The following is a 25,384-nucleotide window of genomic DNA, read 5'->3' on the forward strand; positions in this document are numbered from 1 at the left end:
GTTTCCATGGTAACAGTAACAGTTTGGTACCATGGATGTTTGGTAATAAAAAATATATTCAAGAGCACAGCGGTTAGCGTATTGTATGCTAACCGGAAAATGTACATGGACTGAGGCAAAATGTAATATTATTATTGTTCTTATTATTTATTTGTTTTTATTTTGTAGAACAAAAAACATTTGTGGCCTTATCTTTATTTGAATACAAACTCCATATGGTTATTTTTCTCCAGGAAAAACTCAACTTACTTTGCTGTAAATGTCAGATCACGACTTCGTATAAACTGGAGCTTATTGAAGTCTCTAACGACTTGCATGTGTTAGTCTACTACTCACACAGTGCTGACATCTAGAAGTTGTTGTCATTGCTTTGTGTTGTGGGGCTGTTGAGGTGAATATGTATGTTACATTTATGTATTTCAGCTGAGGGCAGGGCTTAAAAAGGTTTCATGGATTATTATGATGATCATATCAAAGCGCTAAGATGATTAACTGCCAAAAGCACATCAGTCGCATCACTCCTCATAAAACACACACTCAACATTTGTCTACTTCCAAAAAAATCTTCAAATTTAAAAATAAATATTTTAGAAAAACTGGGATTTTGGCTGTACACTACTGGTCAAAAGCCTTAGAACACCCCGATTTATTTATTGAAATTCAAGTCGTTCAAGTCCAATGAATAGCTTGAAATGGTACAAAGGTAAGTGGTGAAGTGACGTTAAAAGAAGGTAAGGTTAACCAAAACTGAAAATATGTATTTCAGAATTATACAAAAGTGTTTAAGAGAACACAAAATGGGTCAACAATCTAAAGCTGTTCTGCAGAAATGGAGGTTGTCAAGCCTTGGCAGTTGGTGCAAGGAGTACTTACTACCTCTTCTGTCTGCATAGAAACAGTTTTCGGAACACACTGGGAATAAAGTCAAAAGCATGACTTTCAGTCACAAACCGTCCAGTGCCTCAGAAAGGAGAAGCAGTGCCTGGTGCACACTGTTTTTAGTGTGGACGGAAACCTGCTGACCTCGACTGAGGATATAGTTGGACGGTGGAAGGAATACTTTGAGACCCTTCTCAATCCCACTGACATACCTTCCATAGAGGAAGCAGAGTCTGAGGACAGTTTCATAACCGTGGCTGAGGTATCTGGGGTAGTCAAAAAACCAGTGGCAAAGCTCTGGGGGGGGACAAATTTTGCCCTGAATTCTTCAAGACTCTGGATGTTGAGGGACTGTCTTGGCTGACACATCTCTTCAACACTGCATGGAAGCTGGGAAAAGTACCTCTGGATTGGTAGACCAGGCTCTGGTCAGGACTGGTCTGGCCTGGACTTCCCTACTGGTACTGTTGCCCCCGCGACCCGGACCCGGATAAGTGGAAAACAATAGAATGGAATGGATTATTTTCAGTCTTTCATTTCAAGTCCCCCTTCAGAACTCCTATGAAAAACATGAGAAAGGCCAATGGAAGTTCCTTTAGAGCAGAACAAGACAATGAAGAGTATTATAATAATAATTATCATCATCATCATCATAAGAATTTTTATATTTGCAAATATTTTATTATCTTTAAATTAATAATAATAATTGTCAATATTATGTCATGCATTTATAATAATGGCATGTTAGGTTAATTGGCGACGCTAAATTGTCCATAGGTATGAATGTGAGTGTGAATGGTTGTTTGTCTATATGTGCCCTGCGATTGGCTGGCGACCAGTCCAGGGTGTACCCCGCCTGTCGCCCGAAGTCAGCTGGGATAGGCTCCAGCATGCCCCGCGACCCTAATGAGGAGAAGCGGTATAGAAAATGGATGGTTGGATGGACAATATTATAACAGTTGTGCAGAATACTACATATCACAATTTGAATGCGTCTTCTGAATGGCTTATACACTAAGTCCCCAACTAACGAACACAATTGGTTCCAGACGACCGTTCTTATGTTGAATCGTTCTTAAGTAGGGGAAAAGGTAATATTACCAATGATATACAGTAGGTACTACATGTACGTGTATACATATACAGTATATGTGTATGTATGTAAATATGAGTTTGGATGCAGTAGTAATATTAAATGAGGATAATTCATGAAAAAAACAATAATAAAAATGATATAATAATACGTAATGATAAATGTTATTTACCTTTGAAGAGGAGTCGTCGAGCAAACGTCGTTGTGGAGGAGTTGGAGGAGATATTGAAAAAAAGGACAAATCGTCGTCGTCGTTAGACTCTTCTAAAAGAGGTAGTGTTCTGTGGGTGGTGTAGAATTAAGCAGGCCTATTAACTCTTCATAAACTTTAATCACACGCTCTGTCCGCGTTGTATCATAAAACTCTTAGCCTTCCTCTCTCCTCTTCCTCGTCTTCCTGTATCTGTTGGTCCCATTAGCAGTGTCACAGTGCCCTCTGCTGGTCAAGCATGTACCAGTATAAGTATGGGTTTGCCTGTCAAGCATGTAGCAGTATAAACATGGATATATAAAGCAAAACACATGAAAATATAGACCAGTCGGCTTGTGTTCGTATCTCCGAATGTTCGCACGTCGGATGTTCGTAGTAGGGGACTTAGTGTATTTGTATTTTAGTTCATTTACCCATTTTTATGCTTGAAAATGCTTGATTTAGAGGAAAAACAATACATAAAATTTGCTTAAATATGTTTTTTTTTAATAATAGGCCGTATTCAACTTTGAAACGGCATGATTTTTTAATTAATACATAAAAAAAAAGTGACAGAATGGGAGCCATGAAATTAGAACCAAAATGTGGCAAGGAACGACTGTGTAGCACATATTTGTGTGAATCGAGATTGCAAATTTTAATAATAATAATAATAATAATAATAATAACAATTTTAAAAATTGTGGGTGATGTATTAGTAACAAAATGATGTCCAGATCTGGGAGGAGATCCCCCAGGACACCATCCGTACTCTCATTAGGAGCATGCCATGACGTTGTCAGGCATGCGTACAAGCACGTGGGGGCCACACAAACTACTGAGAATCATTTTGAGTTGCTACAATGACATTTTAGCCAAATGGACCAGTGTGCTGCATCATTTTTTCACTTTCATTTTTGGGGTGTCTTTGATTTCCCCCCTCTATAGGGTTATCATTTTCATTTCTATCAAATTATGTGGCATCATTTTGTTACTAATACATCACCCACTTATTATCAGGAAAGATATTCAAGATCATTTTTCCCCCAGTTTAGATCTGATGTGTTTTCAAAGTGTTCCTTTAATTTTTTTGAGCAGTGTATATATACATATATACAGTATGTGTGTGTATATAGTGTGACGTTCTGCAGGACAGGAGCGAGCGTCCCCTGTCCTGCGCTCTTATTTTGGCGGGCTGTGCCTTCTCCAGGAAGGAAGAGGCAGGCCAATTAACATTTGTGGCGGATAAAAGGCCAGTGCGGTCGACTATATGGCGCTGGTTCGTTGTTGATTTTGTCGTTCATGTTGCTGTTACCACGGTTCCTACTGTACCTCGTCTCCTTACCGGTGCTGTCACGTAGATCAGTTTACTTACCTTGATTCTACCTTTTGTATTTGTTTTCCACAGAGCCTTTCCCTCTGTCGCGTTTGTTTTGCTGCAATGAGTAACTGCACTTGCATTATTAAAAACTCTTTATTTTTGCACACCACTGCCTCATCTCTGCATACTGGGGGTCAAGCACTCGGTAACCTCAACTCGTGCCAGACAGATCATGACATATAGACATATATAACAATAATAACAATAATTAATTGTGTCAATTAAGACTCAAATCTTTTTTAGATTTCTTTTGAGCAGCCGTAACAATTATAATAAAAACAGTGAAATTTTTTTTTTTTGCATGTGCATATAAACAAAAGGAAATGTCCCACGAAATCGCAATCTCGAGTCTAAGCAAGACAATTGTGATTCTAACCCTTCCACAAACTAGCCAGGTGTTAATTACCTTTTTAGGCATGAATTAGAAATAAAAATAAGCGCCAGACAAGCAGTCTAAAGTAATCAGTCTCCCATGTGAGTAATATGAAGGAATATGATGGGAGAAGATGGGTGTCAAGCAATGATTCACGCTTCTTTCACAGTCATCTGGTCATTTGGGTCCCAACTCCTTCACACATCCCACCACTGAGCTGTTGCCTCGTATCTGTCAGTCTATTGTGGGATTTACAGAGATGCACAAACACAAAATGACATTTCTGAGTGCAGCATCATAGGTCTGCGCACAAGGCGCCAAGATTGAGAGGAACAGGGACAGTGAGAAGCAGTGCGAGGTAGGGAAAAGCAGAGCGAGAGAAGCTGGTGCCCACGCACATTTCCTCATTCCTCTGCCATGAAGACGAGCTTGAATCACATCAGTCAGTGGGCGAAAAGAAGAGAGAGATAGACAACGTTTCCAAGCAGGTTCTGGCGTACATCTTTGGCTGATTGAGGGTAAAAGAAATGATGGGAAAGTGATAACAGAGGAAGATGTTAATCATTCATAAATCATTAATTATTCATTAGTCTCTGCTTCGCTTTAGAGGATATTCTTTGGCTGCGCTGTCACCTCTTTCTCGTCTGTTCAGATAAAATCCTCACCATTTTCAAAATGTAAGTCCCTTGGAACCCGTATGTGAAGGATCAAATGGGACAGAATGAAATGAATCAATGCATCTTTAAATAATTACTTACATTTATTTGAAATAAAAATTTGAACTAAATACAAAAATAAGTTATTAACTGTGTCATTAAAGAATGATATCAACAAGTACACCATTAAATAATTACTTAAATGTGTCATTAATTAAATAAAATTGGAATTAAATACCTAAAAATGTTAAAGTTAGTTAGAATTATAAAATGCTGCAAGACAGGTCCTTGAAATAATTAATTAAATAGTGAAAAAAATATATACATACATAAATATATATATTTATATATATATATATATATATATATAAAGTGCAGTTTTCAAACTGCATATGAGTCTTTGAATGGTTTAAATTGGTCAATTGAAAGCAGACTTATGATCAACAATATTCGCCATGATTTTGTCTTTATGTTATCAATTTGTTTTGATTCACTGATTGGTGAGCTAAAATGTTTTTATTTTCCATCGTAATTAAGAGAAAGCTACCCCAAGAAAGCTACACGGCTAATGTTATGTTAGTAAGGTACATTAACCTTAATCTAACTGATTTGCGCTGCGTTAATCTCGGATCTTCCGCTCCATTCGGGAGGACATGATGCAACATATAAGATGTGCTGTTGTGGTATGTAAGTGCCGCGTTACAACGGATACACGTCACGGTGTTCAACTTGCTGTTTAGCCACATTTTCTGACTATTTTTTATATTTTGTTTTCGTTGCCTTTTGTTGCCTTGTCGCTTTCTCTTGCCTCTTCAGTTAGGGCCATATGAAATCCATTTTATTTTTTCCCAAATTCCATTTTATTTTTTCTTAAACTCAGTTTTTTCAGAATAAAATCAGAATAAAAAGAAATGCAAAAATCCTTACATTTATTGATTATTTATACTCCTCAATGCTTTTCCGCTTCCTCCTTGCTGTTCAGTGTGTTTTCACATACAAATGATCCATGCCGAGCTCTTATCAAATGCACTTCTGCCATCTTGTGGCTGTTTTTATGGCCTTAAAACTGCTTTAAAAGTGACATCTTTTACTGAGCAGTTGCGTCATCACCTCTTTTTGCCTCTCACGCCAAAAAATGTCAAAGACGTCTTTGGGATCAGGCGTTCGGGTTTATAAAAACGTATAACTATGTCGTGTTGAATGAGTTGAAGAACGGGCTTGTCACGAGACACTCAGTTCACAAGACGACACGATACAAGAGATTGGGGCTACGAGACGAGGTTTTAACATTACTTTTAAGAAACGTAAGTTACGTAAGTAACGTAAGTTGATTATTGGAGCAACTATGGGTGTCACACTATCTCATGTCACACAATCTTGTGTGATTATAACAATACACGATTTCTCATTCAGATAAAATAGTTGTGCATGCTAGGACTGGGAAGATAATAAATTAATTCATTAATAACACAATAAATGAACATGAACTTGATCATTTTGCCGGCCTCAATACATTGCCATGTGCATGCGTGTCTGTTGTCCTTTTCTCCCGCCTCCAAACGAGCTGAGAGAGTTCACTCTGTGCATTGGTTTCAGCACCTTGTCGTGGTTGTTCGATAGAACAACGGCATGAACGGAGTGAGTCCTTTTGTCAGTAATACAGTCTCTTTGTCTCAGTGGTTGGATGCAGGGCCCGTACCACACACACAGATGCAGAATAGTGTAACATAGTAGAAATTATATAAGTAGACTGCGAAATATTGTCATATACTGTTTGTTTTATATTTGTTCATTGTACTTTTCTTCAAAGAAAAGTTGAAATCTCTTTTGGTGTCGTCTTGTTCTCGTAGACCCAATCTTGTGTATCGTCTCGTCTTGTGAACGTCTTGTGTCTCATGATACCCCTAAAATCAACATCTCAAGCCGTCATTTCCATCTGTCAAATAATTTTAGTAATACCAACTGACCTAAAGCCGGAGAAGTTTTTCAGATAGTGAGAAAAATCATGTTTATGTATCTTTTTACATAGACTATGTAAACCTCTGGTTTCAAGTTTATAAGACATAAATAAAACATAATATAGACTCACACACATTAGCATTGGGGGATTTCTTTGTTCCTTTCTTACTCCCGGTGTCTGTTGTTGTTTGGTAAATTTCTAGGTTTTGAATGATATATCTGGTATTTGCTTTGTAATTTACATGAGAGTTCAATACAAACAGAGTTCAATGTTCAAATCAAATTTCCCCCCACACAGATGTTAGGTTTCTGCGTGATTTTAGGCCCAGTGTGTTGATACACTGTGTCTAAATGAAATCATAACTGTACAGTCACATGTGAGGTTGTGCTGGGAAAAAAGGAAGGTCCAATATGGTGAAAACAAAAATCCACCCCGTAGTTTTAATGTCAGTAGATAAAAATGTCAATCAAAGACAAACACTGATCAGGAAGGAAATTCAGCAAAACAATGTGCCATTTCTCTGACTGTGTTCATTTCTTATATTACAAATTGAGATCAAGCGTGTGATGCATGACACAAAGAGTGATTATGCTGCTTGAAAACATAATCATTGATGACATTTTCTCCCCGTAAGGACACATGGTAGACCTGAATTTGTCCACGGTCTGGACAGCAGGCTACAAAAGTGAACTCAGCATGTACTTGGGGTACAACGGTACATGTAACCCACGGTACGGTCAGTGCCTTGATATCTGTGCTACGGTTTCGGTTCATTTTTGTGCGTAAAGAGACAACTTTTTTGTCACATTATTATGTATTATTATGTATCATTTTTTTGAATGAAGCATGGCAATGAAATTTCTTTCTAGTGGCAGGTCATGCTCCAATAAATAAAATTTCCAAATAAAATATAAATATTGACATATCTTACAGAAAAAACGAATGATGTTATAGTCCCTTTGATGTGTACATTAAAGATGCTAAAACCAGTATTAGTGAATTTTTTTTGTCTAACTCCCATTTCTTCAATTTGCATATTGAAGCTCTACTTAGAACCTCCTTAAGAGCCAACAGTGCAAAATGGAAATTCTTGCAATTTTTCCAACTGGTCTTAAAATTTGGATCAAAAGTGTATTATATGCTTTGCTATGCATCTGGTTCTGGCTTTTGGTCTTAAAATATTGATCAGGAGTGTATGTACAGTGTGGGAAATGGAACAATACGTCGCAGGTTTGGCTTTTCGCCCGCCTGGACAGGCACGCGTGAGCACACACACACACAGTGTAAAATGTATTGAAAACCATGGTTCATCAGGGCAGATTTTCTCGTACAGGGCGGACCGAACATGTCTACTGCTGTTATAAATGCTTGTAATGCATCTGAATCAGACAATTTTCTTTGATTTGTCACCACAGATCACTCCACACGCTACTGAAAACTTACAGCAACAACCCGAACATATATGTGAGAAGTAAGAAATAGCATCTGTTAGTTTGGTTTGTATCTTGTCAATCTGTTGCAGGTGAACAAACAACAGGGTACAGGTTGAGTCACAATTTAAGGCTAGCACTTCTAGTATCATACTGTGTATGCTAGGGGGGCAACGGTATGCAATAATCGCGGATTGGTTTGTATGTCGGTTTTAAGGTCAAGGTTTGGTTCATTTTGTGTGCAGGAGGAAGGAACGGAAGGAAGAGGATTTTAATGCTCTGGTTTCTCCTCTGCACTTTTGCTAGCTGTGCCTCATGCTAGACATGCCTCATCAGTGCAGGGTGCACAGTGCTTATTAAGAGGAAGGAAGGAGGCAGACACAGAGTTGTTCATTGCTCTGTGTGTGTTCTAGGAACAAATGTATCACCCACACACACATAATAAAAATTATTAAAGGATTCCCTGGCCGGAATCTGTCAATAGTGTCCCAACTGTAAAGGAACCATTTTCCATTTGTCACAGAGACTGATTCACCGTGTGGATGCTTTTTTGGCGCACTGTTTGGCTGTAAGATAACCAGTGTACACACCAGTGTAGACAGTGTAAGAAAACCAACATATTATTGGCAATAATTTTCATCCAAAACCTAATCTGATGTAGACCGGGGCTTCTGAAAACCGAGGTACCACTGTGATGCAAGAAACGCTTCCTGTGTATGCCACTTTACCGAACTAAAGGTACATGTACCGTTCTACGCCTAGTATATGCCCAGCTTCATTGTCTGCATGCTTTGGTATGAGTGTATATGTCTACGGACCAACATGGAATGAACATTCTGTCTACCTCCAGTAATGGTATCCAGCCTCAGGGGGTGACTCAAAGGCTTTTTTGTTCAGCAGCTTTCATTTAGCTGAAAATAACTTGATCTCAGCCCTATTTTCATTCCTCCTCCCGCCTACACATAGCATCAAGCCATCCGCCTGCCACATATGGGTCTTTGAGGAATGGGAAAACACAGGTTTGAAGGGGATTTGCAGCCACTGATTTAAAGTGTCATGATGACCAGGCACCGGTTGTTTCTTCTTTTTCTGACTTTTGCCAGTGATTATGGGAGGACCACAGTAAAAGTAATGATCCCACTGGACTATCTGGCTCTCTTCAGATGATACTGTGGCGAGCGTGAGTCACACAGGAGTCGGGGGCAATCTTCAGCTTGCTTAAGGAAGCGTTGTTTATTCGTTTAGCATATACTCTAACTCACACAGCGCAAACGGAGAGAGGATCATTAACCTAAACATCCACCCTACTCATGGTGCGAACACATATGTAATGTACCCACGCATGTGTTGCGGGTATTAAAATAAACGCAATAAAAAATGACCCCCATATCTACATATCTACAAGACATGCTGAGTAATTTGTTATACTCGCTTTCCATCACGGTACAATATGCTATTATTGTTTTTTTTAATGTCTTTTCACCGATGAATGAATTGTGTGCATGATTGACACCTTTATTGAACATGTAATGTGACGGCATATCTTCTAATAAGCTCTACTGAATCTGAATGTGATAGGGACAAAACACATACTGATTATTGAGCAGCTAAAATTAGGAAATGTATAATCATTGCTTTATCTGCTGCAGTCTGAGCTTTTGTCACATGACAGACTGGTGAAGCCTTTTAACCTCTTAATCGCGGAGCTTGAGAGGTTTGTTAGAAAAAAATGTACAAAATAAATACAATTTTTCTGGCCAAGGTGTACATGGATGATATTGGTATCAAAGTAAATATTTTGATGCATCCAGGATTGAAAAAAAGTGCTACCTCACAAGCAAAGTTTAGACAAATTTGAAAAGAGTAGTAGAAAACCAGAGAGCATAGAAAATCAATCAGAAGCATTGCACAAACATTGGTCATAACCACTACAACTATTTGGAAAATGACAGGAACATTGTGAAAGCTGTAAAGAAGGCCTAAAACAACTGTATAAACAACAATATAAAGTCTGCCGTGCTTAAATTCAATGCTTCATTTCCTAGTATCGATTAAATTGATTGATTAACTTTTAAACGATGTTAGATCGATATATATGTCGTCCTGAATGGAAACTTGAGAAGGAAAAAGGAAAGAATTTGACCTGAATTTGTTTGAATTCATGTGATTGCAACACTCTCACCTACTGATAACGCAGCATCAGGAACAACTGGTGGTTCAGTATCTGGCTGGAGGGTACTGAAGGACATGGTTGTGGTGGAACTGGGGCTCTTTGAGTAGAGAGACAAGCGCATCACCTGACCAATCAATCACAAAATAACGTGATGACCTTGACAGCTCTAGTTTGGGTTTAAAGTGGGGCCTATGGTTTCAGAGTTTGTTGATGGACACGCTGCCTTTCAACATATATTCACTCCTTTCTTTCCTTATCTTTCAGAGTCTGAAGCTCTCCTCTCAGGGAAAGTCGGCGAGAGCCCTTCTGTGACTACGGGCCTGTCAGGCATCCCTCATCCATACCATTCCTGTCATGAAAGGCATTTCCAGTAGCCGGAGTCACCATCATGTGGTGTCCTATGGACCATTATATGATCCACTCGGTCAACATGTTGACCGCAAGCCATACTTGATTCGTCAGATGGACATGCCGGTGCCCATTGCCGTGCCACATCCTACTGAGCTGTCCTACTACAATGCTCAGCGTACCTCATACCCCTCTGACAATAACAGCATTGTCCCATATGGAACCTTTCCAAGACGATGCTATTCCACCTCCTCATCTCACCATCCTGAGGTAAAGGATGAGTGTATGGCAGTGGTACCATATGTAGGAGGAGGAGGAGGAGGGGGAGGAGGAGGTGGTGGAGGCTATGGAGGTAAAACACCCACCCGGGTACCAGCAAACTTTACAGAGTTTGAGCGCCAGCCATCATTTTCCAGAGATGGTTACCACACACTGCAGTACAAACGAGGAATACTGGCCCAGAGTGGGGGAATGGGGTCCAACAGCAACAATGACAGCCCAGGGAGGATTCGCCATCTGGTCCACTCAGTCCAGAAACTTTTCACCAAGTCACATTCATTGGAAGGGCCACATCACACACAGCCCTTGAAGGGGGGCAATAATGGGAGTGTTAATGGTGGTGTTGGTGGGGGAGGAGGTGGTGGTGGTGGTTCAAGGGCAAGTCCAGAGGGTGAAGCTCCGGCAGTGGGAGTGCACCAGCGGAAACGCAGCAAAAGCCGTGAGCGCTGTCGATCAGCTGAGCCCAAACATCGAAGCCACCACCACCATCACCACCAGCTCCACGGCTCAGCATCTGCACCAGGCTCTGGATATTGGAGCTCAGATGACAACCTGGAACGGGAGCTGTGTCTTTACCACCCTCACCACCACCAACCTCCGCCCTCACCTTCACCTTCCATTTCTCCTTCGCCAATCACAATGACAATGGGCCGGTACCATGGCAACAACTCTGACAAGTTCCCGCTGAGTCCGCTACCCAATCTTGCCTCCCCACAGTCACAACAGTACTTCATGATGGACCCTTATGGCACAATCAGTGAACACACACACACCCATGCACATCACGGCCACTCACACCACCATTCTGCACTCAAAGCCTCCCGGAGCAACAACGACGTGAAGTATGCAGCGTCATCTTCTTGTTTGCCAGTTAGTGGTAACAGCAATAACATCGGTGGCGGTATCGTTGGAGGAAGTGGTCCCTTGATGCCTCTGAGTCTTGTGGACGGACCCCTTGTGAAGAAAGGGGCATGGTCGTCAAGCCTAACGGTGAGCAGGGCCCGAGAGGTCTACACCAACAACAGCAGCCACAACCAGCTCCAAGCCAGCGCAGGATCTGTTAATCTAAACCTAGATAGAGCTCTAGTCAAATCTAAGGGCAGTCAGCAGCAGGAGCGCACTTGCCATTTCCTACAGGTAATTAATTCACCTCGATTCCAATCCACAACCAGTTGATTCACCCTCCTCCTTTCTGTTCACCACCTTCCCTCCACAACTTACTCTCCTCAACAATGTTTCCTCGAAGCCAGTGGTATTCAATCCGGAGTGAGATCAGGTATTTGGTTCCGGTATTTCCAGAATAAAGCTTCACATAGAGGGTGGTAACTAGGAGAATACAGAGAGTTGCCCCCGAAATTATTCAACCCCCATTGTAAATTACATTATATTTCAAAATGTACAAGCTTTCAATAGATGGGCAATATTAAAATAATGTAAACATTTAGAATATTGAATTTACGGTTCTGTTCATTACTTTTATGGACAGAATTTCTGGCCAGTGTCAAGGCGTAAAGGCGGGTCCAGTTTTAGGTGCGATAGGATCTCATCTCTGCTATTTATGGATAATGTGCCCCTAATGAGCTTATTAAGATCTGACCGTCAGCATTTACTGTGGAGATTTGCAAATGATTGCGAAGCTGGCGTGGACATCGAGTTGCCTCCCTGGTGAGGTGTTCCAGGCATGACCAGCTGGGAGGTGGTCCCAGGACAGACCTAAGACACACTGGAGATATTGTGTCTCGCAGCTGGCCTGGGACCATCTTGGTGTCCCCCACTACTGGAACTGGAGGGGGTGGCCAGAGACCGGGAAGTCTGGGCTTCCTTGCTGAGACTACTGCCTTTGCAACCTGGACTCGGATAAGCGGAAGAAAATAGATGGGTGGATTGAGTAATGGGCCACACGGTGGGCTTGTGGTTAGCATGTTGGTCAGGAGAAGTCAGGACATCGATGGTACGAATCTTCGTTGGGGCATGGCTGTGAGGAGTTTGCATGTTCTCCTCGTGCTTGGGTTTTCTCCAGGGACTCCATCCATTCACTTTCTATGCTTCTTATCTTACTTAGGGTCGCGGGGGTATGCTAGAGCCTATCCCAGCTGACTTCGGGCAAAAGGGGGGGTACACCAGCCAATCGCAGGGCCCATATAGACAAACAATCATTCACACTCACATTCATACCTATGGACAATTTAGAGTCGGCAATTAACCTAACATGCATGTTTTTGGAATGTGGGAGGAAACCGGAGTACCCGGAGAAAACCCACGCACGCACAGGGATAACATGCAAACTCCACACAGAGATGCCCAACGGCGATTTGAACCCAGATCTTCGAACCCAGACCCCCACTCAACCACCGTGCGGTCCAGGGACGCCCACATTCCAGAAATATGCATGTTCGATTAATTGGAAACACTAAATTGTTCATAGGTTTAAATGCTTGTTTGTCTATATGTGCCTTGCGATTGGCTGGCGACCAGTACAGGGTGCACCCTGCCTCTCGCCTGAAGTCAGTTGGGATAGGCTCCAGCTTACCCGTGACCCTAACAAGGACAAGCGGTATAAAAAATGGATGGATTGAGGTATTTAAATTGTTTTGTTGGTTCATTGCACATGACTGCACATTTCTAAACTTTGCCAATATAATTTACAATGAGGGTTGAATAATTTTGAGTGCTATACATATTTTGAGTATCAGGCCAAAAGTGAAATAATTTATCAAGCTCACTTTGGTCTTAAAATGAACATCTCTCAAATGAGTAGACCTTTCAGCCTGAGGGACATACCATACAATATCCAAACTATATTATTAATATACTCTCAAAAACATTGCTTTGTGATTTTAACAAATCTATTTTTAACACACCAATAAATGGATTGGAGAATTAGCAAATAAATAGAACAGTAAATGTCTGTGCACTAATACATTTTTCAGAGAGAGAGGGACAGAAGATATCGGGATGAAGGGTTCGGAATCACGATTGCACAACACATTTTTACCATATATGCTGTAGTAGTAATAATTACAATAAATTGAAATATGTACATTTTTTCTACTATCAATATCAGAGAAGCTACTGGTAATACGACCAAAATAGGTCTTGACTTGTAGTAGCAGAACTAACTGGGATACGCAATGTCTAATCCTTCATCATAAAGGAAGTTTTAGGTCTGCTGTTATTTATGCAGAGAGAGAAGCAGGAAGATCGCTTCACAGCCTGATAGCTGAAGTCTCTGCCACCCATTCTACTTTTAGAGGTTTTAGGAGGCAAACAATACCCTCACAGCTTGTAATCGTATACATGTACGCACCTGCAGATGCAGTCTCTTGCAACAATCAGTTCACTCGGCAGTTGTCTGTTCTGTCCCTTCCTCGAAATTGGTTTTGGGGAGCAGTCGCATATTAACGTTGTATTTCCTCAAATAATAGCCGTGACTAATAGACACTATGCCTGATTTAATTGCCAGGTACCGGGAACTTTATGCACATAATGAGTTGAGATCAGGAGTAAAAGACGAAAGGACGAAAATAAAAAACGGTGTGTCAAATACTTATTTCACTCAATCACATACAAATTAATAACCTTTAAGTCATGATTTTTCTGTATTTTTTTAAACATTCTGTCTCTCTCTGTTAAAATAAACCTACTGTAAAAATGGTGGACTTTTCGAAACCTAATGACTCACAAAATCAACAGGGGATCAAATACTCATTTCCATCACTGCATGCCTATTTCGCTGAAGCATTGCGAATATTTAAATTCCATTCGAAAGCAGTATCATCTATGGCAAACAGTGTTGTCTTGTTAAAATAGCTGTGTTTCAGGATGCCTTTTCAGAGGTTCTGGTATCGCCTATTACCGTATAAATATTATAATTATAATAACATATGAATCATTTGATTACGTTTAATGACATAAACAGACTACTATGTTATCTTGTTATGTTATGCTGATGAAGTCATCAATTGATGCTTGTATTACAAGAATGGTATTTGACTTGTTTCTGCATAATAATATCTTTCAGAGTTTCCTACAGTTACAATTATTTTTCATTCAATTATACATTCCCTGGGCTTGGTTACAGCTATTTTGTGTACGTGTACCTCACGGGTGCTGATTATAATCATTCGTCACATACCCTAGATCAGGGGTGTCCAAACATTTTCCAGCGAGGGCCACATATTTCGACTCAAATAATCTTTGGAAATTTTCTTCTCATAATATTATGACTTTATTTCCATGACTTTATGACATAATATTATAAGTTTTATTATTTTATACGTTTTTCCCCAACCTATCTTTACAACTTTATTTTGTTTTGTTTGTTTCTCATAATATTACGACTTTTAAAAAATCTAAATCAAAAAATTCTTTAATGTTTCAACTTTCTTCTTGTTCTTCTTATCACATAACTACTTACGGTGTCGTAGGGGCGCCACTCTTGCTATGGTCCACCAATTTCGTCCACTCTTGTCGGTTGTGTGCCATTTGCTAAGATTCAGCAAACGTCATCCCGGTCCATTCTTCAATGTTGTCTACCCATCTGTTCTTTGGCCGACCTCTTTTCCTCTTTCCTTCGACAATTAGACATTTTGTTTCGCCAGTAGCCAACTTTTCACTCCCGCCCTGATGAGAAACGGAAAGCGCGGTCCTTGTTCCGGGCGAAGACCGAGCCGGTATTGGGTTGTTTGGTGGTTGCATTTTCATAGCGTGTCTTGGGGTTGTACTTGTAGGTCCAGTGGTACCCATCTCCTCTCCGTGCTGAATGCAGTTTAATGTCATGCCCAGGACAAACTTTATGGTACTAAAATGACATTATTTTTCCTCCTAACATTACGAGTTTATTCTTGTAAAACTGTGACTTCTTTTCTGGCTAGAATACGACTTTTTTCTTTCAATATTTTGACTTTATTGTCATAAAATTACGGCTGTTTTTACTTTTTTTTTTTCAACTATGTCAAGTTTCTGCTTGTACATTTTCTTCTCGTGATATTATGACTTTATTCCCATGTAATATTTGGACTTTATTGTGTGTAAATTACAACTTTTTGCGCAACCTAATTTTCCATAAATTACAACTTTATAAGTTGTTTTGTTTGTTTTATAAATATTAATATTTGTTGTATATTTTATGGTAATAATAATGAAAAAACATATTATTAGTATGAATGTCACTCTTTGATCTTTTTTTTCCCGTTTTGCTTTTGTTTTTTTCATTTTCCAAATATTTTACATTCCTATAAAATGAGAGCTGTTTTTTTTTTTTACATTTCTGCTGTTGTTTTTTTTAATTTTCCAATTATTTCAACTTTTTTCTTGCAAATTTTCTTCTCATAAAATTATGACTTAATTCCCAACCAAATTTTCCAAAAATACAACTTTTTTAATGTTTTGTTTGTTTGACATAGCATTTAGACTTCAAACAAACATCTTTCTTTAATGTTTAAATTGTATGCTACTAAAATTATGTTATTTTTCCTCATCAGAGTTTTCTGGTTACATTGCAACTTTTTTCTCTTCATATTTTGACATTATTCTTGTAAAATTATTTTGGATTTTTTGTAATTAGTTATTGTTTGTGTTTTAGCTTTTAGTTAAATGATATTTTTAGAATGTGCCATGGGCCAATAAAAAACAGCCGTGGTTGGTAAATGGCCCTGTGCTGCACTTTGGACACCCCTGCCCTAGATACTGAAGTAAGTAAATAGTAGTATAAGTAAGTAGTAAGTAGTATAAGTAAATACTTCCTTCAAGGGTGTTCAGCTGTCTTCCATTTTGTACATTCAAGATGTATATAGCTGACAAAGTTAATTACTGTCACATTATTTAGTGTAATTAGTATAATATCTAATAATATATCTCATTAATAATGAATTTATTGTTTTTTTAGAATATACAGAGCATCCAGGTCGCACTTTGGACACCCCTGACCCACAGTAGTTTGTCGTTTTCCAAAATTCCTCAGCCTTCTTACACTTGGATAACAATAGTGGTGTTGTTTCCACAGCTTTTGAGGGAACATTGCAAGATTAGAGATTGCCACCTACTCCCTCTTCTTCCCCTCCAAACCCAACTCTCATCCACTCACCCGAATCCCATTCAGGCTCACCTGCACCTCCTTGAGTTCCTCTTACTTTGGAGAGCCTCTTTCTTCCTTCTCCACTCCCTCCTCTTTACGCCATTTGAGTTGAGTAGAGAAGTAAGTGCATGGTCAGTAGCAGCCTTACTCTCTGAACAATAGGTAATAACATGAACCCCCCTACCCTTAAATATACACCATTTCTTGAATTACTTTATCAGTTCCGTCATCCCTTTCAACCGACTGATACTGTCTTGTATATGTACTTGTGGTCTTGTATTGTGCTGTGTGTCTGTTTTGTTGAGTTGGTGTTGGGGTGGTGTTACATTGAGTTGAGCTGTAGTGTACCATTCACAGGCACAGTCTGCATTTGGTTATGTATTCATAATCAGATTTTTCAGTACAGAACCTTTGCTGTGGCACATGAACTTAGCTTGTATAATATCTTAGCTGGCCAAATATGGAATCACAGGAGTGCCAAAATTAAAAGGGAATACGTGTGGAAATACAAAGAGAATCAATAATACAAAAATATACAAATGTGGAAATACAAAGAGATTCAATAATAAAAAAATATACAAATGTAGTCATATTTTTTTACCATTTTCTCTTAATTTTTTTTGTATTGTCTTTGTTTTTTCAAATTTGCCGTTGTTTTTCCTGTTTTGTATTTGTCTTTTCCAATTGCGTTTTTGCATTGCATATTGTCATTGCATTTGGTAATACCATGCAATTGCGGGCAGAATGACCAGCGAAGGCTGTGGGCGGGTCCTTTGGGACCCGCAGCTGTGGGCTGTAGACCCGCCTGACCTGCCTGCAGTCATTCTGCCAGCATTTGCATGGTATTACCAAATGCAATGACAATATGCAATGCGAAAACGCAATTGGAAAAGACAAATACAAAACAGGAAAAACGACGGCAAATTTGAAAAAACAAAGACAATACAGAAAAAATTAAGAGAAAATGGTAAAAAAAATATGACTAAATTTGTATATTTTTTTTTATTATTGAATCTCTTTGTATTTCCACATTTGTATATTTTTGTATTATTGATTCTCTTTGTATTTCCACACGTATTCCCTTTTAATTTTGGCACTCCTGTGATTCCATAGCCAAATACCTCATGTGTGTATTCCGTCCGCCTCCTTGCATAACATCGTGTTTGCCAGACAATTCCAAGGCAATTATCGTTAAAGGAAAATATGTCCAGTTGGGAAAAAGAGTTTCGGTAACTTCATGTCCTTTGTTACCGTTCTGAACTCTGTTTAACTCATTGTTCAATAAACAAGCTTGGCCTAGTGATGGGAATTTCTCTTTTCAAGTGAGCCCATTTATAATTTTTTCTAAAAAAAATATATTAATTAATAAATCATTTTTGTTTTGTTGTTGAATACGGCCTATTGTTAGTAAAAAAAAAAGAGCATAATTAAGCAAATTTTACATGTTTTTGCCTAAATTAAGCATTTTCAACTAAAATGAACTAAAAAAGGCATTCAAAAGACACTTTCATAGACGTTGTGATGATATGTCTCACTGGCCACTAGGTGTCAGTAATATTAACCCGCTGTACTTGCAAGTGCATGCTGTCTACTTGCGAAAACGTGGGGGATGAATATGGGGATCCGTGCATGGTGAGTACCGCCCCAGGACGGATTTGGGAGCACGTAGACATGCCTTAGCACTTTTAGTGCGTCGGGCTACGGATTCACCCCTAGTATAGGTGACGCGCGTGCCCTCTACAGCCAATGAGCGCACAAAGCACTGACTCCGCAAGCACGCACGTGATAGGTGCACCTTCCGTGCTCACTCGGCATTTCCCTAGTTCAACTGTCCAATGAGCACGCAGAACTCACGTGGACCGTACCGAGTAAGCACGCGCTACGCTCTTACAATGCACGTTGTGAAGTTTCTGCAGTAAAGCCAAGCTGACGGACGAGTGCCAACATTTTGTCACAGAAGAAGGGGTCAGCTGCATCTGCAGCTCAAATACGGCCAGAGAGGCCCAATAGAAACGGACCGCGGAAGATGAGATGGCCAGAGAGGAAGAGTAGAGGAGGAGCGAAGAAGAGTCAGATGGTGACGCCACAGAGTCTGATCATGAGGAGGGTGCTGCTGGAGCTGCGCTGCCACTTGAAGCTGCATCAGAACCCAAAGTCTCTGCGGTGGAATAGGCGGCGTCTTTTTTGTTGTTGTTTTTTTTATAATGTTACGACTTACAAAAAACATATTTATTGAATACTTCAACTTTATGCGACTAAAATGATGTTATTTTTCCTCATAATATTGTGTTGTTCTCGTAAAATTATGATTTTTGTTGTCGTTAGAGTACAACGTTGTTCTGTTAACATTTTGACTTTATTCTTGTAATATTACTGCAGTTTTGTTGTTGTTGTTGTTTTCTTTTAGTTTATTTGTAATATTTTTACAACGTGCTGTGTTCTGTAAATTGCCCCACTGCAAATGGACTGCACTTGAGACACCCTTATGCCAGGTCGATATATACAGGCATGTACTCCAGTACAAACTACAGTAGCAAGTATTAACAAATCAGGTGAATGCATGTACAGTACTTGATGAAAACTCCTCCCCAACAACTGCTTTTTGTTGTTTTGAACAGATATGTTTGTGATTGTGTTAGTGTGTGTGTATGCATGGGTACCTTGTGGTGTTATGGGATATATATTTAGAACATAGTTAATATTCAAATTTCCAACTGAAGGAAAGGGTAACCTACTTTTTTTTTCTGAACGAAACAGGGTGAGATTTGAAGCAGGGTATAATAAGTTTCTGTTCTAAAAATAGAGTAAAAAACATTTCTAAATTGAAAAAATATACAGAATTTTTTTTAAAGCAAGCTTGGCAAGCACAGTGCTTATTTTAATAAAATTTTATGTCATTCAATTCTAATATGAAATAAAAACTTTTTTCTTGTTAGTTTTGTTATTAGTTTATTAGAAAAGACAATAAAAAGAGAACACTGACAAAACCTTGGAGCTTATCAATCAAACTGATTGCAAATAGGAAGCACGTGACGCCACCAAGACTGGAACAGACATTCCAGTGAATTTGATAATATAAAACAGAATTTAAAAAAAAATTATAATTAAATAACAGAACTGAAGGTGACAGTGCAGAGAAAAACACTAAAAGGCACCGTGAAATACTGAATAAGGGCAGCTGGAGTGGAGCAACGAGGCTGGCGGGAAGATGCGGAAAAAGAGGATAGACTGTGCACAAAAACGAGTAACAGCAAGAACAGGAATAGGAATACTACACCATGATGAAAAGATGCTGGAGGAAGGAAGAATCTGTTCTTGCGTGGAAGATGAGGAGGAGGCCTGCCTGAGCCGCTGTGCTTTTGAACGGCACTAATCGAGTAAGCGGCTCGTAAAAACCCAAAAGAAACCAGCAGGGGTAACCGATACTGTAGAAAATAAAAGACCGGACGCAAAAACGGACAGCTAGTCACCTTCCTCCGGTCTTTCTCTTTGTTTCTTTATCTGTCTCTCCTGTCCATGTGTCACTATGCCCTAACTCTGGAACATTTATTTATTTGTCCACAACAGAACGGATAATGTAAAAAGTATATTTTGTTGTAGACTGTGTTGAACATTTTTGGTAGCATTCACACACAATTTCTACACAAATTGCCTTTTCCAGTTTAGAAAGCTGTTGCCTTAAGCTATCGTAAGAGCCAATGTTGCCAAGGAAACACAGGCTCCAACGTTAAACACACACTAGGTCGGATCACTAAATGAATGCACACAGATATTAATACATATACTGTATACTGAGCCCTGCTTTTGCAGTGAAGTCCACTGGCAGCCGCATGACTGCGTGTCGCACGGCTCCTCAGCTCTGCAGCACAACAAGTGCAGCCTGCAGTGGAAGCGAGGACTATGCGTGGGTGAGAGGCTCTGCTGATGCTACTGCAGCTGGTCCTTTCCCCGCATTCGCTTTTTATAGCCAAACTGCTCATTTGTGTCTCTTTGACGTCACACGCGAGTACACACACGCACACACACGCACACACACGCACACTATAATTAGTCAGAGTAGTGGTGAAATTCACCTGCTGCTTGTCTTCTTTTATGTCTGGGAGATTTACACTCTACAGTAATATGAAAATACTTTGTTGACACATGGCTGCTGTCATTACTCCCACTGATACTCAAAAGTGAAGTACAGTGATCCTTCGCAAAGGCAAATGTTTCATTTTTTTGGGTGCCCAAAATTAAGCATTTTCTAGTATAAAAATGGTTAAATGAATTTAAATACAGATAAAAGGCATTCAGGAGATGCATTTAAAGAGATTTAAGAAGGTTGTTACTGTAATGTTGGGTGAGTCACACAAGCACAAGGTGTGATCGCTGGAACAGCAGGCTTTTATTGCAGGTTTGAATGAGCCCACAACAGCCACAATAATCTTTAACACGGGCTACTGTTGCGGCCGTAACCCACGGCAAGCTTAAACTCAACTCTGAGCCTAAACTTGGGAGGAATATTATATATATATATATATATATATATATATATAGTGCCACCATATACCTGTGTATGTATATTGTATAGCTCCAAATATTTTGAAAATAAAAGTAAAATAAAAAAGTCAGGTCCATATAAAGCGCTGAAATTAACACATCAAAAAACTATAAAAACACTCTTCTGAGCAATACAAGCAACAACTACTATTTTCACGTCTCCTCTCTGTTATTTCCCCGCTCCTCACCTTGACCTCCAAACTACAATGGGAGCTGATGCTAAACAAGCCCAAATCAATGACAACCAATCAATGTTCACTTCAGGGTGTGATTGACCATTGTTTTTCACCACCAACAACAGAATCACAAATAGCTCATTGCATAAGACTGATTTTTAGAAAAAGGCAACTTGTATACAGAAGCTGTAAATTTAGAGATTAAAATTTAGATTAAGGTGATTTAACAAAATAACGCACTGAATATGACTAATTAATTAAACGCAAATAATGCACTAATTTGACGCCCCTAGTTATTTCATGTCTAGAGGGCTGTGATAATGTTAGCAATTGTTAAATGTTAAAAAACACTCCTTACTGAGTCCTACTGAGAACATTCTTGTTCTGGTTTGGAGAGTTTTTTGTTATTTTTTTGAGCGATGGTCTTAAACTTTTGATCAGCTGATAAACAGCCTATTTCAGTGTAATTGTTGTTTTCAAGAAATTAATTTTTCAAAGTGCTTTTTGTCTCACTCCTCCTTCTTGCTTTTGCATATTGTAGCTCTACTTAAAACCTCGTTAAGATCCAAATGTGCAAAATGCAAATTCTAGCAATTGTTCAACTGGTCTTAAGATTTTGATCAGGAGTGTATTTGGAAATATAAGCTGAAATGTTGCTCTCTGGTCTCATATTCATCCAAATGTTTTCAGTCTACAGTAAATACAAAGAAATTAGCCTCACTGTTCCAAAATGTCCGGATGGCAGTATATATACATTAAATGTATTTGTCTTTTCTCAAAGACTAATCTCAAAACCTCAAAACAACAGCAAGATGGCCAAAACCTACAATTGAATGTTTCAACAGTGATGATCCCAAACAAACTGGTTTTGGAATGGACGCAGCAGACTAACATTTATCTTCTGGAATGGCCTTCACGAAGCCCTGACTTCAACCCTGTTGAACATTTGTGGACTATTCTGAAAAGTTTGGTCTGTAGAAGAAAACCGACCAATTTGAATGAACTGCCAAGAAGAGTGGTCAAATATCCAGCTAGAATTCATAGTGGATGTAAACTTCTGACCCGTTCAGCTGTTGTTTGTGCATTTCACTACTCTGTAGACGGAGTTACTCTCAGAGAAGACGCACATCTTCCTAATACAAGTCGCGTCCTTTTACAGCATTGCTCCATTAACCTTTAAAAAGTGCAGGACCCCTGTACTGGGGGCTGCTGGTTTGTATTTGTGTTGCTATGGTAATTGCTCCATATCAATAAACACATTTCCACATAACTAGAAGAACGTCAGATAAAAGCTAAACCAAATGGACTTTAGGAAACCGAAGACATTTCAAAGCACATGCACTTTAATGGACAAATGCGGAACAGAAGCGACCCATGAATCATGAATCATTTCATAAAACAAAATTGGCCTAGCTTGAAAGCTTACACTAACACAGTCACTTTTCATGCTAACTAGCCGACGTACTGTACCTACCATAGCAGTGATGAAATAGAAAGTCCATTTAATCAAGTGTGTTTATTAGCTGCTTCCTAGCGTTGGCATGCTTGCTGTGCATGGTCTGTGTTTTTAAGGATAAGCAGGATTGTTCAGGGTTAGAACGCAGACCACAGTGATTGTAATTGTATGTTGATCTGCGCTGATCATCAGGTACCTCAGGATGAGTGGAGCGGCTTCTCTCCTTTGGGAAAGGAGGATGACATTCCGTGTCGACGAATGAGGAGCGGCAGCTACGTCAAAGCCATGACTGAGGATGACAGCGGAGACTCCGATGGAAGTCCCAAACCCTCCCCCAAGATTCAAGCCCGACGCGCCAGCTACCTGAAAGCCACGCAGCCATCACTGACAGAGATGACCACCCTACAGTAAGACATCTTATGACCTTCTGGATACATACCTAAAAGTTGCATCAGTCAAAAAAATACCTCACAAAGAGGGAAAAAAAACATATATAAGTGGCAATGGACTATAAATGGCATTTAGCGGTATTTATGGTGGTGATTCATCAGCTTTGATTAAATATGTTATATATTGTTTGTAATTCTGTTCTACATTGTTCGATTTTTGAAAGCGAACGGTCAATTTTCAAAAATTACACTTATACTGTACTTTATGGGGCCCGCCATGATGAACTAGCTCGCAGCTCAGCTTCATTTCTGGAAGTGATGTCATCGAGGTGATGCCTGTCAGTTAAAGCAGAGTAAACAAATGCTTCTTGATGTAGATCGTCAACTTGGTTCAGTATACTTTTTGTCAAAATAGTTGTCATGCAAAAATGTCGTGTTGCCGCTGGATGTTCAAAGTATCCGAGTGATACTGTAAGTTTGTTTTCTTTTCCAAAAGAGGAAGGTTTAAGACAACAATGGATGAAGCATGTGCACAGAATAATAGACAGATGGACGCCCACCTTGGTTTCTGTCCTTTGTAGTGATCATGTCACCGATGACTGCTTCAAAGAAACACCTTTACAAGACGCATTTGACTTGAAAGTACGGTATAAACGTATTTTCAGAAAGGGTGCTATTCTGCCGGTACAGAGGAAAAAACAAGACGACGAAGAACGACCACTACGTCAAAGTTGGCACAAGAGAGTAAGCCATGTCTTGTTTACATAATGTCTTATAAACACTACTCCACGATAGCGACAAGGCTGCAAAGCCTTATACATGATATATAAACATCTTTTGACAGCGACGGCAGCGAACATTAATCCTCGGCGTTCGCTTTCAAAAATCGTACGATGTAGAACATAATTATAAACAATAGATAACATGTTTCAGCAAAGTTGAATAATTTCAGGGACCCTATAAATTCACAAGAGAAGAAGACCAAGACAGAGGGAGGGGGAAAACATTTAAACCAACAAGGACACAAACTAAAGCTACACAAGCGGAACCAAGCCACATTTGTTTAAGTATATGGATACAAATGAAACCTTACCTGTTTAATAAATTTCACAATGTTCTGGAAAAGGATCCTTTTAGTACGTGACACGATGCCTGGACGCATCTCGGTGTATAGAAATGTATCAAACAGCCGTATTTTAACACCAAAACTTTGTTTTTGTATTCACAAATGAATGAAAATTGATTAATTGTATTTAGTTAGTCTGTGGCTGACGCAGCAGTTACAATCTCCAAACTAGGCATAGTGTCTTAATGAAGACTGCTGTCACATTTCTCAATCTACACAGGTATCATCTCATTGTAGTTGCACAGTACTTACAGGCAGAGCATATCAGAAAAGTATTCCGTTACGAAAGTCGTCTTGTATGCTTGGTATGATTATTTAAGTTGCGTGCCTATCTGCGTCACAACAAGCTCAACTCAATGAATTATGAGGTGTCACCAAAAAAACTAACCATCCCACGTTAACTTAAACATAGAACATGTTAAATGATGTATACATTTTGATATGTAAGTCGCACCTGACTATAATTCACTGCGACTTATACTCCGGAAAATGCAGTATATCTTTTTTCTATTTACGAGTCTACTGTAGAACTCGTTTAGGTTGACCCCCTTGGGCTGGTTGACTGAAGGCGACATTAGCGGTTGTTGACATGATTGAAATCGAAACATTTGAGAAAATTGTGAAAGGGGAGCTTTTGAATCTTGTTCAGGCAAAACTGCAACCATTCCAGTTTGCTTATAGGTCTGGCAGTGGGGTTGATGATGCAATAGGTACTCTGCTCCATCTGATCCCAAAACATCCGGAAGGTGCAATGACTTTTGTGTGCCTAGTTTTTATTGAATTTTCCTCAGCTTTTAATTGCATCCAACCACATATTTTAGCAGGGAGACTGAAGAGCATTCACAGCATTGAGCCTG

At 39.4% G+C, this 25,384-nt stretch overlaps 1 protein-coding gene across 5 annotated transcripts in view; it reads left to right on the forward strand.

The window, feature by feature from the left end:
* LOC129174095 (disks large-associated protein 1-like) overlaps positions 1-25,384 on the forward strand; it is an 89,824-nt gene that overhangs the window by 22,339 nt on the left and 42,101 nt on the right. For 3 of the 5 annotated variants that reach the window (XM_054765702.1, XM_054765727.1, XM_054765710.1), the window contains exons 2-3: positions 10,400-11,899; positions 23,205-23,419. In XM_054765702.1, coding sequence (XP_054621677.1) covers positions 10,490-11,899; positions 23,205-23,419 — 1,625 coding nt within the window. In that variant the 5' untranslated portion in view covers positions 10,400-10,489. The remainder of the gene's footprint in view (positions 1-10,399; positions 11,900-23,204; positions 23,420-25,384) is intronic. The other 2 variants (XM_054765719.1, XM_054765735.1) reach the window with 2 other exon arrangements.

This window comes from Dunckerocampus dactyliophorus, chromosome 2 (genome assembly GCF_027744805.1).
Source record: "Dunckerocampus dactyliophorus isolate RoL2022-P2 chromosome 2, RoL_Ddac_1.1, whole genome shotgun sequence".
Classification (NCBI taxonomy): Eukaryota; Metazoa; Chordata; class Actinopteri; order Syngnathiformes; family Syngnathidae; genus Dunckerocampus; species Dunckerocampus dactyliophorus.